Source organism: Myotis daubentonii, chromosome 1 (assembly GCF_963259705.1).
Source record: "Myotis daubentonii chromosome 1, mMyoDau2.1, whole genome shotgun sequence".
NCBI lineage: Eukaryota > Metazoa > Chordata > Mammalia > Chiroptera > Vespertilionidae > Myotis > Myotis daubentonii.
The window spans coordinates 26,115,043-26,133,096 of NC_081840.1; the positions used below are offsets into that span (position 1 = coordinate 26,115,043).

Below are 18,054 nucleotides of genomic sequence, written 5' to 3' on the forward strand. Positions count from 1 at the left end.
TTTTTAAAAATAAAGAGCTTAGCACCTGGCCCACAATATTTGATATGTGAGCTATTACTGTTGATGTTATTGGAAAAAATATGATACTCAAAAAATCCACTGATAAGCCCTGGCCAGGTAGTTCAGTTAATAAGAGTGTCATCCTGACACACCAAGGTTGCAGGTTCAATCCCCAGTCAAGGCACATACAAGAATTAATCAATAAATGTATGGTATGAGTAGAACAACAAATCAATGTTTCTTTCTCTCTCAAATCAATTTTAAAAAATGCAATGATAATCAAATTGTAATAACATAAATATCAAAGAATTTCAAAGAAAGCATCTCTGCATCTTGCAGATCCAAAAACAAAATAAAGACACAAGACTCTGCATAGTTGGTATATACATAATGAGTAAATGTTGGTTGAACGGATAGATTGTTTGTTAAAAAAGCATGTGATACTAGAAAGGTCCAGATAATAGTGTGCCACCTTCCAGTCTCTGTTTGTCACTGACAGAACCCTACCATGGGATCGGTTTTGGGTTATGATTCTAAGGCATGCCCAGTCAGCAATGCTGAGACTTCTGCACTCTACAGACCACTGCTGATAAACTGACACTTTGGGTATATACTGGGCAGCAGCGCTGTTCAGTATAAAAGTGCTGGGGCTCTTTCAAGATGACATTCTTGAGCAAAGATCAGCAAACTTTTCGTAAAGGGCGAGATAGGAAATATTTTAGGCTTTGTGGGCCATTTGGTCTCTTGCAACTACTTAACTCTACCATTATTGTACAAAAGCAGCCACAGATAGATAATATGGCTTTGTTCCAATAAAACTTATGTATGGATACTGAAATTTGAATTTTATGTAATTTTCATGTGCCATGAAATAATATTTTTCTTAACTATTAAAAAATTAGAAAAAACACTTTTAAGTTATAGACCTGACACTGAGTATACCAGGGCTTGTGCTTGTGGTGGTGGGGGCTTCATTAGGTAACCCTTTCCCTGAAGGCCAGCCCAAGAGTGGTTCATGTGGATGGTCCCTGTGATATAAACACTAAGTCTCCCACTATGCAACAGAAAAGAAAAGGGTTCCCTACCTGCAGCATGGACGACCAGACCCAGCGTGGTGGTGATTTTGGAATTGCTCGGCCTTGCTGCTTCTGGATCTGAGGTAAAAATAAGCAAGGCAGCCATTGAGCAATGTGAAACAAAAACCATTAGACATGCCCTAACCAGGAGGTAGATGAATCCTTTGAAAGCTCTTAAAGTAGATTATTTTTCTCACTACTGTCTTTTGTCTAATGCTTCAAACACTTAGAAGTTTCGCCTGTCCTGAAGAGGTGGATAAGAGGGAAGTCTTCATTTGACCCTCCCAGCAGTTGATGACTGCTAAATGCAGTAAAAACAGGAACTCACCTAGTTTCAAGTGTTGACTAGGGAGTCAGAATTTGCCTACTTTAGGTCATTCTCCTGTGTCTAGTTGTTTTTAAATTTTGTCCAGAGTTTAGTTATCTGTAGGGAGGTTGGTCTGATAGGAACTTACTTGCCTACACCAAGAGCAGAACACCAATGCCATTAATTTTGATCATCTGGTCAAGGAATTGTCTACTTTCCTCATTTAGTTACTTCTTTCCCCCTTGTAACTAAAAAGCAAATCAAAATTTACCCTCCGTGCCCTAGCCAGTTTGGCTCAGTAGATAGGGCAGGAGCCTGCAAACTGGAGGGTCAAGGGCACATGCCTGGGTTGTGGGCTCGAGCTCCAGAAGGGGGCATGCAGGAGGCAACTGATTGATGATTCTCTCTCATCATTGATGTTTCTATCTCTCTCTCCCTCTCCCTTCCTCTCTGAAATCAATAAAAATATACGTAAGAAATAAATTTACCCCCCCCCCCCAGATTTAACATTCATTGATGATACTTGCCTGAGACAATTTTTACTATGAAGGCTGCAAAAATGATAATTTTCCAACTCCAGCATTCTTTCTACATTTACCAGTTGGCATTCAGCATTCCACTGTTAAGTACCCTCCTTTCTCCTTTTATTTCCTTTCTCCTACCTCCCCCATCCCCTACCTGACCTACTTACCTACTCCTCCACCCCTCAGATGGGCTCATTGATCCCCATTTTTTCAATGCTTTACATTTCATTACTATTCTTAATTATTTTAGTGCTCTGATTGTCTTATATTTGGCCAGTGGGAGCCTCTTCAAGCTGGTTCATAATACATCCTGTGACATGTTTCCAACTTCTTTCTTCCTGCTTTTTTTGACCCTTAGATGTCCCAAGCTCATTTTGTAGCTACCTTGCCCCTGTCCTGGAATTAGCCATTTCTCTGAAAAGCCCTAATATGCTCATTGCTATTGGGGTATCTCTCTTTCTAGGCCCTCCTGCAGACAGAGCTAGGAGACACATACATACATGTACATAAACATCTACAATAATAAAAGAGAAACATGCAAATTGGTGTCACTCCACTACACCCACCAGCCAATCAGTGACTATGCAAATTAACCCAACAAAGATGGCGGTTAATTTGCATACATAGGCACGGAATGAAGACTGAAGACTGAAGAGGCTTGGCTTCTCTGCTGCGACCGGACCAAAGGCCTGGGTCCCGGGTGCCAGAGGAAAACCGGTGCCAGCAGCCAGGGGAAGGAAAGCTTATTGCGTGAATCTTCATGCAATGGGCTTCTAGTGCCATATATATTCCCCAAAAATGAATACACACTTTAAAGCTGATAAATCAATTTTCACTCTGTTTCAGGTTTAACTGATTTGAAATAATGGGTGAAGCCAGATTTAGCTTTGAACAAAGAAAATTTATCCTAATGTGCCACTAGGATAAATGTAAGATAAAGTTTACGGTATAAAACCAACAATAGCCGAAACCGGTTTGACTCAGTGGATAGAGCGTTGGCTTGCGGACTGAAAGGTCCCAGGTTCGATTCCGGTCAAGGGCATGTACCTGGGTTGCGTGGGCACATCCCCAGTAGGAGATGTGCAGGAGGTAGCTGATCGATGTTTCTCTCTCATCGATGTTTCTAACTCTCTATCTCTCTCCCTTCCTCTCTGTGAAAAATCAATAAAATATATTAAAAAAACACACACACACAAAAAACCCAACAATAGTTGACGAATTGAGGGCACACAAATACCAAATGAAATGATTCTTGATGTTTGCAATTTCATTGCTTCGAGTTATCAGCAGTTCCTGGACCAGTGCCTGAAAACAGGCATTGACTAAAATATTTTTCATTTCTGTAGATTCTTTTAAATTTTAAAAATGAACTGTATGTTAACAAACACTGACATTATAATCATTCAAAGTATGTATACCTTTTGGGGGGACACTGTGCGTGTGTGTGTGTGTGTGTGTGTGTGTGTATGATTTCCATTTTATTTTTCTAATATGGAGAATATTAACATGTTTCCAAAAGTCAAAAAGGCATGCCCAGGAAGTGTCACACCTTCCTGAAACCATTCTGTCCTATCATGCCCTCCCATCCTACTCGATTCCTTACAGGGAACCAACTATGTTTTCTAGCTGATCCTATGTTTCCTTTTTTTAAAAAAATAAACACATATATTCTTGTTTTCCCTTCTTTCTTACACAAAATATAGTATATGATAGAAGGGAATTTACATTTTTGCTTTTTTATTCACTTAATAATATCTCCTAGAAATCTCTCCTTATCAGTTCAGAGATCTGATTCCTCATTCTTTTTCATAGTTACACAGAACTCCATTATATGTACACACCACACTTCATTCAACCAATCTCCATTATTAGACATTTATGTGGTTTTACAATAATAAATAGTCCTGCATTGAATAACCTTGTACATAAATATTTTCATATTGGAGCCATATTATTGGAATAAATTACTATAGTCGGATTTTTGAATAACTACATATGTAGTTTTGTTAAATATTGCCAAATTCCCCCTCACAAGGACTGTGCCATTTTGCATTCCCAGAGCAATAGATGAGAGCCTCTGTTTCACCATAGCTTTGCCAATAAAGTGTATTGTCAAGCTTTTAAGTTCTTGCCTGACAGGTGAAAAATGGTAGCTCAGCAGAGTTTTGATTTGCATTGTTCTTATTTTAAGTGAAAGTGAAGAATTATCTCTTCATATGCTTAAGGACCATTTTTATGAACTATCTGTTTGCCTGATTTTCTACAATTCTTTTTAGGCCAAGGATTCCTAACCTAGGGTCCACAGAGGAGAACACAGGTAGAATGCAGGGGTGACTGTGACCTTACCTTGAAAAAAATGCATTTTTATTTTTACTAACCTTTAATTAAAAATCAGCATTTCCTTTAATTATGAATATAGACAATAAACCACAAATAATATGTGCACTATTTATATTTTGCCAGAACCAGAATTTCATATTACTTTACAGCTGTAGATATCTTGATATTATTGCTCTCACTCATCACTACTTTAAATTAAGCATGATTAGTCTTCCTGTCTGTAGATGCTCATGTGATAGAGCTGGGCAACTATCAGGCATCTCTGCATCTAACAGTCATTCAGCCGCCAAATGGTAAAAGTCATGGGATCGCTGCCCACTAGGGACCAAAATATCTACGCTGCTTTCCAGCAGTTCCTATCTGCAAAATTCTCTGTCAATGTATTTGAAAAGAGATATCTGTAAACCCCTATGTCTATTACAACTCTTTCAAGTTTATTTCTATTATGATGCTTTCAAGGTTGTATCACCAATCAAAGATGTTGACTTCACCAAAGATGAATTCGGTGACCTTAAGACAAAAAAGTGACTATGACTGGAGTTACATTTTAAAAGTCTTAGAGAATTCTAGTTGTTCTTGAAAGAAGCTTATCTTTCCTTGATAAGCAAGCTACCAATGTGCCTACATATATTTGTAAGAAAATATCTTTGTGAATTAGGGCTTTTTAAACTAGTGACCATAAAAACAAACACCCAAATAATTGGATGTTCAACTTAACACTCATATTGCCTTGATAAAGCCCATCTGACAATTTAATGTTTTTAGTCAAGCTAAGCAACAGTAGTAGCTGTCATACAGATATCCTAAAAAATAAAACTTAACCCTGCTTCTGATTTAAATGAATTATCTCATTATTTAATGCATTGATAAGGCAGACCTATATTACTAAATCACAAATTTGTTTTAATGTTTTGGTAACCATAATTCAATATAATTGGTTTTCTCTGTAACCCTATGCCAGTGATGGCGAATCTTTTGAGCTCGGCATGTCAGCATTTTGAAAAACACTAACTTAACTCTGGTGCTGTGTCACATATAGAAATTTTTTGATATTTGCAACCATAATAAAACAAAGAATTATATTTTTGATATTTATTTTATATATTTAAATGCCATTTAACAAAGAAAAATCAACCAAAAAAATGAGTTCGCGTGTCACCTCTGACACGTGTCATAGGTTCGCCATCACTGCCCTACGCACTATGCTTTACATAATAAAACCCAAATATGCAAATTGACCAAATGGCAGAAAAACCAGTCGCTATGATGCACACTGACCACCAGGGTGCAGACAATCAACGCAGGAGCTGCCCCCTGGTGGTCAGTGTGCTCTCATGGGGGGAGCGCCGCTCAACCAGAAAAGCCGGGCTGGCGAGCGCAGCAGCGGTGGCAGGAGCCAAGGAGCCCCGGAATGTGAGATGGATGTCTGATTGCCTAAGCCAGCAGGCGGACATCCCCTGAGGGGTCCTGGACTGCGAGAGGGCGGGCTGGGGACACCCCCGCCCCCCGCCTCAGTGCACAAATGTCACATACCAGGCCTCTCGTGCTTTACATAATTAAAAACATTATTCCCAGAAAAGGTCCACAGGCTTTTTAGAGCTCCATGGCACAAAAAGATTTAAGAACTTCTGCCCCAGTATGCATATATGCATAACCCATGCACACAGACAATAGGGTGATGAAGGCCTGGGATAAGGGGGTGAGGGTAGGGAGAGTGTCAGCAGGCTGGAACTAGAAGGGATCAATGGGGGGGGGGGGGCATATGTAATACTTTCAACAATAAAGATTTTAAAAAATAATTAAAAAAAGAAAATTGATGAACCACTGTTACATGTAACTATATGGATGAATATTACCAACATATGTTGAATGAAATATGCCAAATAAAAAAATACAGTATTTAAAAAAAAAAAGACTCTGCCCCAGACTTTTAACTAAACTTGAATGTTTTAAGATAACCAGGACAATACTCAATAAATACTCTCTAGTGTCACATGTCGCAACTCACTAGCTCCCCCAACTGAATAAAATGCTCACACAACTCACTAAGTTCCCCAAAGGAATAAAAAGTTCACAGGAACCTGAAGACAAGTTTTAGCACTAAATCAGGCCAGTGACATTAAGTTATTCAAGCATTTGTGCTTTTCTAAACTGCAAATTTAATGCACTGCCCAGAAAGCCTTGGAATCACTTACCATCAGTAGCATACACGTGGGAGCTGCCAATCTGGTCCACCAGCAACATGAAAACAAAGCCCAGTACCAGGGAAACACCAATATAGGCATGCAGCTGTGTGTGGTGGTCATGGCTGTGCTCATGTTCATGGGCAACTGGTATTACTGCTGCTTTGTCTGATGCAATCACGTCCTGTGTTTCACTCCCTTGGTGGTGTTTTCCTAGAGCACAATGAACCATAAAGAGAAAAAATGTTTTCCTCTTAAAATGTTTTCACATAGAAGCTTTCATTCTTCTGTATTTCAAGCTCTACTTACTTTACTGCAAAATCATCCATTTCCTATATTGTAATCCAGCCAAATTCCTTCAACTTAAAGTTCATGATGAAAAAATTCCCAAGTGTCTTCTGCTTTTGGCATGCAGACTTTTTACCTGCCCTTTATCTCAAAACCTAGGAAGTGGAAGCAAATCACCAAGCAAGAAAGCAATCATAATCCCAAGGGATATTATCTCCAAACCTTACTTTTAAGCTGAGAAATTCATGCCAATCTCATTATAAATCACAGTAAGTTTTATTCTGATAAAAACAGGCAAATGAAGAGCAGTAACAAAAAATAATTACAAATTTATCTAGTTTTATATCTTGGTCATTATAAAAGTTGCAAACGAAGAGCAAATTGAAAATAAAATTTAGCTTTAAAAAATGTCAGGGGGCAATCACTAACTAGAAACCAAAAGGGGAAGAGCAGTTTAAAAGAGGCACATCCTGCCCTGAACAGTGTGGCTCAATTGGTTGAGCATCATCCCATGCACCAAAAGGTAACCTGTTGAATTCCTGCAGGACACATGTATGGGTTGGGGCTCCCTCCCAGTAGGGGGTGTGCAGAAGGCAGCATCTCTCACATGGATATTTCTCTTTCACATGGATATTTTTTCACTCCCTTTCTCTCTAAATTCAATAAAAACATATTTTAAAAAAAAAGAGGCACATCCTGCAGTCTAAATTTAGTTCTAGAATTATCATGAGATTCGGAATTACAGTAAATAACACCTGGCTAAGTAATACTATTAGTTTATATTCACATATATGACACACGAAACAGAAATGTGTCAAGGCAAGAATCCTTATCTTTGTTGTGTTTCATGAATAGAGGCTGTACTAGACATTTATTATTTATAATCAGATTAAGCATTTTTACCTTTAGTTAAAGAAACTGAACTAGCAGGCTGTTGTAATATTTTAATTCTTTAAAAGTCATTTTTGAGGGGCACAAAGCACATGTCATCTGAAGATAATAAAAACCTATATATTTTCCTAATTACTGAAAGATTTTCTTGTTTGTTTTTATAGCTTTTTTTAAAAGCTTCTTTTGATGTGGTAAATATACATAACCAAATCTACCATTTTAACTTTTCTTTTGTTGTTAATCCTCACCCAAGAATATTTTTCATTGATCTTTCAGAGAGAAGGGGAGAGGGAAAGACAGAGAGAAACATCGATGTGAGAGAAACACATCGATTGATTGCCTCCTGCAAGCGCCCCAACCAGGGCCCGGGCCAGGAAGAAGCCTGCAACCAAGGTCTGTGCCCTTGACGGGAATTGAATCTGGGACCCTTTGGTCCATAGGCGGACGCTCTATCCACTGAGCCAAACCAGCTAGGACTTGCCATTTTAGCATTTTTAAGTGTATAGTTCCCTAGCATTATGTACATTCAGATTGTTTTGCAACCATAAGCACCATCTATCTCCAGTATGGTATGTATTAAGTGTTAAGTGCTCACTAAATGTTCAGGAACGTAGTTATATATTACATGGAATTCATTTGGGAGAATCTTTTTTTTTTTTTGTAATATATTTTTATTGATTTCCGAGAGGAAGAGAGAGGGAGGGAGATAGAAACATCAATGATGAGAGATAATCATCGATGGGCTGCCTCCTGCACCCCCTCCCCTCGCCCCCACCAGGGATCGAGCCAGCAACCCGGGCATGTGCCCTTGACTAGAATCAAACCTGGGACCCTTCAGTCTACAGGCCAACACTCTATCCGCACTGAGCCAAGCCAGCTAAGGCTTGGGAGAATCATTTTTAAACATTTTATGTTAAATATTTCACCTGAATATCAGGTCACATACAATACTTAGCAATAAAATCATGCTGGGGGAAAGGAAGAGGAGTGGGCAGGGAAAAAGCAGACACCAGGCATTTTAGCAGACAAAATAAAAGGTAGAGGAGATAGACCTTATTAGCCCATGATCATCCATGTTTTATTTTTTTTAATTTAATTTTATTTTTTATTTTTTTTACTAGATGTTTCCTGCATGGTTTGTCTCCTCAGTCATCGTCCACAGGACTCTGAGAAGTTGTAGGAATATGCAGGCGCAGACTCTAGGCCCGGCTTTCTCTCCAGCGTTGTGAAAAGGGACTGTACATCACGGGGCAGAGCCCTATGCTCCCCTACGCCACCTGGACAAAGCCCGGGGAGAGTGACCTCCCGGGGTATCCAAGTTGGGATCATCCATGTTTTAGAATCCTGAGAGTAGAGCAGTGAAAATTGCCTGGTGTGCCACAAAATTTTTAAAACATGCAATACCTGACCGCTTTCCCCTTAGGTTGTCAAATTAAAAAACAACAACAGCCAACATAACAATAGTTGTCTGGTGTGAATGAATCAAAATTATAACTTTTTTTTTTGTCAGATTGGCAAAAAAAGTAATATATTTTTTGGTGTGCCTCAGAATTTTAGTAATTAATTTATATGTGCCATGAGTTGAAAAAGGTTGAAAATCGCTGGAATATCCCTGGCAGGATGGTTCAGTTGGTTGGAGCATTGTCGTGTTCACCAAAAGGTTGCAGGTTTGATTCCCTGTTAGGGTGCCGGGAGCCGGTCCATCCTTGCTGTTTCAAGGGACCTGGCATATATGGCATACGGTTCTTAATATGTTTGCTCACCTTCTTGGCGCTGTGTTTTAACCAAGGTCACCTCTCCGAGAAAGGTTGAATCCCCAGGTAGGGATTTTCCCCTGAAGTTAGGGAGGGAATAAAACCCCTCAACTAAGTGCCAGGCGGGTAATTAATCACTTTAACTACGAACAATCATGCTTAAACTACATAATCTTTTCTCCCTGGAATGGAGATAAGAAACGCCCTAACCTTTGTAATAGAGATTGATAGGATTGAATCAAGTGGTATAAATACAGATGTAACAAGACAGAAAGACTCAGAACTTAGAACACAGGGCTTGGAAGACAGGACCAAGAGAGACAGAGCCTAGGCACAGAACCTACACAGAACGTCCTCTAGAGACAGAAGAACTTCGCTGGCGAGAGCATGCCGGAGGATCCTGGACAGGGACTGGCCTCGGAGCCTGGAGGCGGAGCCTGGCGAGAGAGCATGGCAGGGGATCCTGGACTGAACCTGACTGCGGAGATTGGCAGGAGAGCCTGACTAGAACCTGGTGACTGGACCTGCCTGGAGAACCTGTACAGAACCTGGCTGGAGATCCTGGCTAGGCTGCTGATCAACAGAACACTGTCTCCGTGTCCTTCCTTCTTCGCCGACTCCGTCTACGCCTTTGGGGACCCCTGGACCCGCTGGGGTTGGACCCCGGCATTAGGGCATATTCCTAGGTTGCAGATTCAACCCTTGGTCAGGGTGTACACCAGAGTCAACCAATCTCTCTCTCTCTCTCTCTCTCTCTCTCTCTCTCTCCCCTAGTCCCTTCCTCTCTCTCGCAAATCAATAAAAACATATCCTCAGGTGAAGATTGAATACTGGTAAAAAAGAAAATTGCTGGAGTAGAACATAACAAGACTCTTAAAGAGCTCCATTCTTATTAATGAACTAGAGGCCCAGTGCATGAATTCGTGCACGGGTGTGGTCCGGCTGGCCCAGCCCCAATTGGGACAGATCAGGGTCAGGCCTGTCGGGAGGAGACAGCCGTGGAAGGTTGGCCAGCTCACCCCGATCAGATTGGGGCCTGATCAGGGCCGGACAGGCTGTGGGGAGGGGGCCAAGGGGGATTGGCCAGCTGGGCCCGCCCCCAAATGGGGTGGGGGGGCCGATTGGGGATCAGTGGCTGGGGGAGGAGCTGCAGGAGGTTGGCTGGCCAGCCCCACCCCCGATTGGTGTGTGGGGGGCATGATCAAGGGCGGAGCTAGCTGGGGGAGGGCTGCGGGCTGATTGGGGTGGTGGGGGCCCACTGGAGGTGGGGCTGGGTGGGAGGAGGGGCTGCAGGAGGTTGGCTGTGTGGCCCCGCCCCCTATTGGGGTGTGGGGTGATCATGGGTGGGGCTGGCCGGGGGAAGGGCGCAGAGGTGGGGGAGGGTTGGCCAGCCACCCCACCCTCGATTGGGGTGGGAAAGGCCGATCAGGGGTGGGGCCGGCTGCGGGGAGGAACCGAGGGAGGTTGGCCACAGGCCCCACCCCCCAATTGGGCGGGTTTGCTGGCCACAGTGGGCGTCATAGCGACTGGTCGTTCTGGTTGTTATGGCATTATGGTCGCTGGCTTTATATATATATATATGTGCGTACACACACACACACACACACACACACACACACACACGGCCCAATGCATGAAATTCATGCACTGGGGAGGTGTGGGGGGGAGGTCCCTCAGCCGGGCCTGCACCCTCTCACAGTCTGGGACCCCTGGGGGATGTCTGCCTGTGGGCTTAGGGATCGGGCCAAAGCCGACAGTTAGACATACCTCTCACAGTCCAAGACCCCTCATTCCTTACTGCCCACCTGCAGTGGAGGCAGAAGCTTCTGCCACCACCACTGTGCTTGCCAGCCGTCAGCCTGGCTTCTGGCTGAGCAGTGTTCCCCTGTGGGAGCGCACTGACCACCAGGGGGCAGCTCCTGCATTGAGCATCTGCCCCTGGTGGTCAATGCGCGTCACAGCGACCGGTTGTTCTGCTGGTCATTCCACTGTTCAGTTGATTTGCATATTAGGGTTTTATTATATAGGATATATATATATATATATATATATATATATATATATATATATATATATATTTTTTTTTTTTTAGGAGCCCGGTGCACGAAATTCGTGCACTGGGTGTGTGTGTGTGTGTGTGGGGGGGGGGGTGTCCCTCAGCCCAGCCTGCCCCCTCTCACATACTGGGAGCCCTCAGGCGTTGACCCCCATCACCCTCCAATCGCAGTATCGGCCCCTTGCCCAGGCCTGACGCCTCTGACAGAGGTGTCAGGCCTGGGCAGGGGACCCTCATTTCCCCCCATCACTGGTTCTGCCCCCAGCCCAGGCCTGATGCCTCTGGCCCAGGCATCAGGCCTGGGCAGGGGACCCCCAGACCCCTCCGATTGCTGGCTCTGCCCCTTGCCCAGGCCTGATGCCTCAGCCAGAGGCGTAGACCCCCATCACCCTCTGATCACCTGATCGGCCCATTGCCCAGGCCTGACGCCTCCGCCAGAGGTGTCAGGCTTGGACAGGGGACCCCCATCTCCCCCCGATCACTGGCTCTGGCCCCCGCCCAGGCCTGAGGCCTCTGGCCCAGGAATCATGCCTGGGCAGGGGACCCCCATCTCCCTCTGATCGCTTGCTCCACCCCCCGCCCAAGCCTGACGCCTCTGACCCAGGCTTCAGGCCTGGGCAAGGGGACCATCATATCCCCCCAATCCCCGGCTCAGTCCCCCACCCAGGCCTGATGCCTCGGCCAGAGGAGTTGACCCTCATCACCCTCCGATCACCAATCACCAGATCGGCCCCTTGACCAGGCCTGAGGCCTCCGGCAGAGGTGTCAGGCCTGGGCAGGGGACCCCCAGCTCCCCGCGGTTGCAGGCTCCGCCCCTGCCCAGGCCTAACGCCTCTGGCTGAGGCGTCCGGCCCAGGCAGTGGGGACCCGCAGCTGCAGCGGCCCCGCGATCATGGGCTCTGCTTTAGGCCCAGGCAAGGGACCCCTAGCTCCCGGGACTGCCAGCTTCGACCGTGTCCAGCTCTCATCGCTGGCTCCACCCCTACTTCCTGCTATCACTGGCCAGGGCGGCAAAGGCGCCTGATTCTCCGATCATGGCTGGGGGGCAGGGCAAAGGCGGCCCTAGGGCCGCCTTTGCCCTGCCCCCCAGCTCTTAGCTCCCCCCTGGGTTTCCAATCACTGTCAGTGGCAGGGGGCTTCTTCCTGCTTTCCCTTTCGCCTCCCTGCATTGTGCCTACATATGCAAATTAACCGCCATCTTGTTGGCAGTTAACTGCCAGTCATAGTTGGCAGTTAATTTGCATATAGCCCTGATTAGCCAATGAAAAGGGTATCGTCATACATCAATTACCATTTTTCTCTTTTATTAGTGTAGATATGGTAGGATAAGAGTTAATTAAACATACTTGCAAATATAACCCAATCCTTTTATTTAAGTGTAGAACAAAATGACAGAGAAAAGCCATAAGATGATAAGTGTACCTCTCTAAAGAATCTAAAGAATCTAGTATGTGGTATTCTTGGAGCAATTCATGGGAAATCTATCTTGAACCATTCCTGATGACAAGTTTTGATGATTATCTATTTACTAGAGGCCCGTTGCACAAAGAGATTCGTGCAATAGGCCTTCCCTTCCCCTGGCTGCCAGCACCGGTTTTCCTCTGGCACCCGGGACCCAGGCTTTCGCTCTGGCCAAAGCCTTCAGTCTTCACAGCTCCGGATGGAGCCTTCAGTCTTCGCAACTCCGGATGGAGCCTTCAGTCTTCGCTCCGCCGCTTTGCCCCACGTATGCAAATTAACCACCATCTTTGTTGAGTTAATTTGCATACTCTCCTGATTGGTTGGTGAGCATAGCAGAGGGATGGTTAATTTACATGTTTGTCTATTATTAGGTAAGATGGATACATCACATTTATATTTGGGTCTTTGACCCAATAGCCTGCTTTCCTAAACATGTTGCAAAGAATTATGATGGTTTCAAATTTTAGCTGCACAGTAAACAAGCACTGCAGTACTCAAGAAACCGTGTTCTTAAAACTTGTGTCTATAAAAAGACAGTTTTCTCACATGAATGCTGATAATCACCTCATTCCAGTGATTTTAGAGCTATAATTATAGAAGAACATGTGAGGTTCTTTTTTACATTAATTAGTATTTAATAGTGCTTATTAAAGTGTCAGAGCACTCAGTTAATTAACATGGTATACTGAGCTCTGAAAAAATATCTGTTAATTATCATAATTGCAGGGTCCACAAAAGAACTGAACCATGGGCTGTTGCAACATGTAAATAAACTTCTTTCTTGAAGTTTAGAGAAAAGTTGGTTTGATCTACAAATAAAGAAAGAGAGGGAAAAGGTGGGGGGGAGATAAAGTAGTAGAAACAAATTATTATGACTAAACTCATCAGTATGAAGAGAGATGTGGAAAATTTGGATAATTTAACTTAAATAAGCTAACATCATGGTTGAGCTACCACAAAAATTTTCATAGAGTGGAGTATGTGTATTTAGTATTTACTTTTTATAAAGAATGATGGGACTTGTGGTGCTAGCCAAAAGGTAGTGAAGTTACTATAAAGAGATCAACCAAGGAACTTGTATGTGTTTACGCATAATCTGGGACACAGACAATGGGGTGGGGGGGGGGGGAGGGTGAAGGCTGTGGGGACGAGAGCGGGATGAATGAGGTTAATGGGGGGTAAAGGAGGACCTATGTAATGCTTTCAATAATATAAAGTCACTAGAGCCTTAGTCATGTACTGATTAAAATAAATATTCTGTTCAAAAAACATCTAACTACCTGAAGACTACATAAAGTAAATAATATCAACAGGAGAGAGGGCAGCAGAAACTTCAAAAGAAACCCTGTCCTTCTGGCCAAAGAACCAGTAAAAGGGGCTGGTGAGAAGTGTTGGTGGGGAGGGGAATCCCCTTTCCCCCTTTTTTAAAAAAAATATATTTTATTGATTTTTTTACAGAGAGGAAGGGAGAGGGATAGAGAGTTAGAAACATCGATGAGAGAGAAACATCGATCAGCTGCCTCCTGCACACTTCCTACTAGGGATGTACCCACAACCAAGGTACATGCCCTTGACCAGAATCGAACCTGGGACCCTTCAGGCCGACGCTCTATCCACTGAGCCAAACTGGTTAGGGCCCCTTTCTCTTTTTTTCTCTCCCCTCTTCTCTTTTCTTTCCCAGCCCTGACTTAAAGGCAGCCCCAGTTGCAGAACTGCATGGCAATAATGTAGTAGTTAAAACTCCAGTAAAAAACAAAACAAAACAAAACAACAAAAACACCATTTTTCTGGCACAGTAACTGGAAAAAATGGCCCCAGTGGTCTAAAAAGTATGAGGGAAATTCAGTTATTCTGTTTGTTCTCTTTTCTCCTGTCACTTTGCCCTGAGGGCAGCCCAAGTTACATGAACTATGCAGTGACAGTACAGGCAGCTAAAATTCCTACAAAAACTTTCTGGCCAGAGAACCGAGTGGTGGTCCCCTGGTAACCAGAGAATATGAGAGAAATACTGGAAAGAGCTGGGGGGGGTGGGGGGGGCGGGGTGGGCAGTGTTCCCCCTAATCCTGTGTATAAATGATACAAGTTCAAGAGGTACCCCACCCCTGAACTGAGTAGGGACATGACAGACCCAAAGCAGTATTGCAAAGGCTTTAAAAACTAAATTAAATCCGGTGGCTTGGCTCAGTGGTTGAGCGTTGACTTATAAACTAGGAGGTCACGGTTCCATTCTGGGTCGGGGCATACACCTGGGTTGCATCTCTCATCATTGATGTTTCTATCTCTCTCTCCCTCTCCCTTCCTCTCTGAAATCAATAAAAATATTTTTAAAAAACTGAATTAAAATTAGAACCATCACCCAAAAAAGGCAACAGAGAACTGGCAGTCTGACCAAACCAGGTTAATTGCCTGCTAAAACAAACAAAAAAACCCCAACAATAACAACAAAAAACCCAAAAACAAACAAACAAACAGAACATTCTTCAGAGGATTTTGAGAGGACCCAGAGTCTCAAATTATAATATTAAAAATGTCCAGGATACAATAGAAAATTACTTGACATATAAAGAAAAAGGAAAATATGGCCAATTACCAATGAAAAAGATTACCAACCCAACCCCAATATAGCTCAGATACTAGAATACTCAAAAGACTTTAAAGCAGCTATAACTATGCTCTCTGAGGTAAACACCCTTCAAATAAAAGGATGTCCTCAGTAGAGAATTAGAAACTATAAAAAGGAATGAAGTAGCAATTTTAGAACTGAAAAATATAATCTGAAACAGTAAGTTCACTGGATAGGTTCAATAGCAGAATGGAGATGACAGAGGAAAGAATCAGTGAACTTAACCACAAGGGCAGAGTTGAACAGTACCAATAGAGAGCACATGGCTCACAAAGTCTAAAATGTTCACTATCTGACTCTTTACGGAAAAGGTTTGACAACATCTAGTTTAAACACACAAATTAGGCCCTGGTCAGGTAGCGCAGTTGGTTAGAGCATCGTCCCGCAGGTTCAATCCCGTCAGGGCACATATAAGAATCAACCAATGAATGCATAACTAAGTGGAACAGCAAATCGACCTTTCTCTCTCTCCCACCCCCTTGTCCTTTCTCTCTCTTAAATCAATCAATAAGTACGATTTTTAATAAAAATAAATAAACACACCAGTTAGAAGACAGAGATTGTCAAATTAAATTTAAAAAACATGATCCAACTATATATTTATAAGAAACCCACTTTAAATATAATGAATGACAGATAGATTAACAGTGAAAGGATCAAAGAAGATATACCATGTAAACACTCATCAAAAGAAAGTTAGAGCCTAGCTGGTTTGGCTCAGTGGATGGAATGTCGGCCTATGGGACTGAAGGGTCCTGGGTTCGATTCTGGTCAAGGGCATGTGCCTCAGTTGCAGGCTTGATCTCTGGCCCTGGTCAGGGTATGGGAGGCAACCAATCAATGTGTGTCTCTTATATCAATGTTTCTCTCTCTCTCTGTCTCTCTCCCTACCTTCCACTCTCTAAAATTCAATGGAAAAATATCCTTGAGTGAGGATTAACCAAAAAAAAAAAAAAAGAAAAAAAAAAGGAAAGAAAGAAAAGAAAGCTGAAGTGGCTATATTAATATTATATAAAGTAGACTTGAGAACAAGGAATATTACCAGGGATAAAGGGGGACATTACATAATGTGAAAAGGTCAATTCATCAATAAGACACAGCAATTCTAAATGTGTAGACACCTAACCAAAGAGCTTCAATATGCATAAAGCAAAAACTAATATAATTGAACAGAGAAATGTACAAATCCACAACTGTACTTGGAGACTTCAATACTCCTATCGCAGTAATCAACAGAACAAGTAAAAAATCAGCAAGGATATAGAAGACCAATATTATCAAACAGCTTAACTAATGACATTTATAGAACACTCTACCAAATAACAACAGAATACACACTCTTTTTAAGTGTACAAGGAACATTCAGCAAGATCAACCATATTCAGGACCATTAAAAAAGTTTTTAAAAACTTATAAGCATTCAAATCATACTAGATATGTTCTTTGACCATAATGAAGTTAAACTAAAAATCAGTAACAGAAAAAATCTGGGGAAAGAATTGGAAATTTAATAACACACTTCTAAATAACACATAGGTCAAAGGAGAATTTGGAAGGGAAATTAGAAAATATTTTGAACTGAATAAAGATAAAAATATATCAAATTCCTGGGATGCAAATAAAATAGTGCTTAAAAGGAATTATAGCAATAACTGCTTGTACTAGAAAAGAAGAAAGATCTCAAATCAATAAGCTTTTACCTAGAAAAACTTGAAAAAGAAAAGCAAATAGGTGAAAGAGGGTATTGGGGGGAGGGGGAATAAACAATGATGGAAAAAATATTAAATTGAAAGAGAAAAAATTACTACAAATATCAAAAGGATAATAAAAGATTACTATAAACAACTTTATGCCCTAAATTCTTCACCTTAGAAGAAATGAATCAATTCCTTGAAAGACACAAACTTCCAAAGCTACTCAAGAAGGAATAGAGAACTTGAATAGTAGTCTCATATCTATTAAAGAGATGGAATTTATAGCTAAAAGCCTTCCAACATAGAAAACTCCAGGCCCAGATGGTTTCATTGGTAAATTCTAGCAAACATTTTAGTAATATATATATATATATTATTGATTTCAGAGAGGAAGGAAGAGAGAGAGAAGAGATAGAAACATCCATGATGAGAGAGAATCATAGATCAGCTGCCTCCAGCAAGTCCCCCACTAGGGATCAAGCCCACAACCTGGGCATGTGCCCTTGACTGGAACTGAACCTGGGACCTTTCAGTTCACAGGCTGACGCTCTATCCACTGAGCCAAACCAGCTAGGGCTAGGACTAAATATTTTTAACTCTATGCAGTCTCTTCCAGAATACAGAAGAAAGAACACTTCCCAATCCTAAGGACCCAGTGTTATTCTAATAACAAAAACCATACAAAGATATGGTAATGAAAACCATAAGCCTATATTCCTCATGAACTGAGACACAACAATCCTCAACAAGATGATAAAAACTCTCAGCAAAGTAGGAATAGGAAAAAACTTCCTTAACCTGAAAAGGGAATCTATAAACAACCTACATCTAACATCATAGATAATGATGAAAGACTG

The 18,054-nt window shown here is 42.3% G+C and overlaps 1 protein-coding gene and 1 non-coding gene across 3 annotated transcripts in view; both read right to left on the reverse strand.

Annotated features, from left to right (window-relative positions):
• Positions 1 to 18,054, reverse strand: part of SLC39A9 (solute carrier family 39 member 9) — a 43,008-nt gene that overhangs the window by 8,075 nt on the left and 16,879 nt on the right. The window contains exons 3-4 of one of the 2 annotated variants that reach the window (XM_059692200.1): positions 6,443 to 6,643; positions 1,086 to 1,154 (exon numbers count right to left, since the gene is read on the reverse strand). In XM_059692200.1, coding sequence (XP_059548183.1) covers positions 1,086 to 1,154; positions 6,443 to 6,643 — 270 coding nt within the window. The remainder of the gene's footprint in view (positions 1 to 1,085; positions 1,155 to 6,442; positions 6,644 to 18,054) is intronic. The other variant, XM_059692210.1, reaches the window with a different exon arrangement.
• LOC132224331 (small nucleolar RNA SNORA73 family) lies at positions 8,729 to 8,932 on the reverse strand. The gene has a single exon (XR_009450651.1). It is a non-coding gene; the product is annotated as a small nucleolar RNA SNORA73 family (small nucleolar RNA).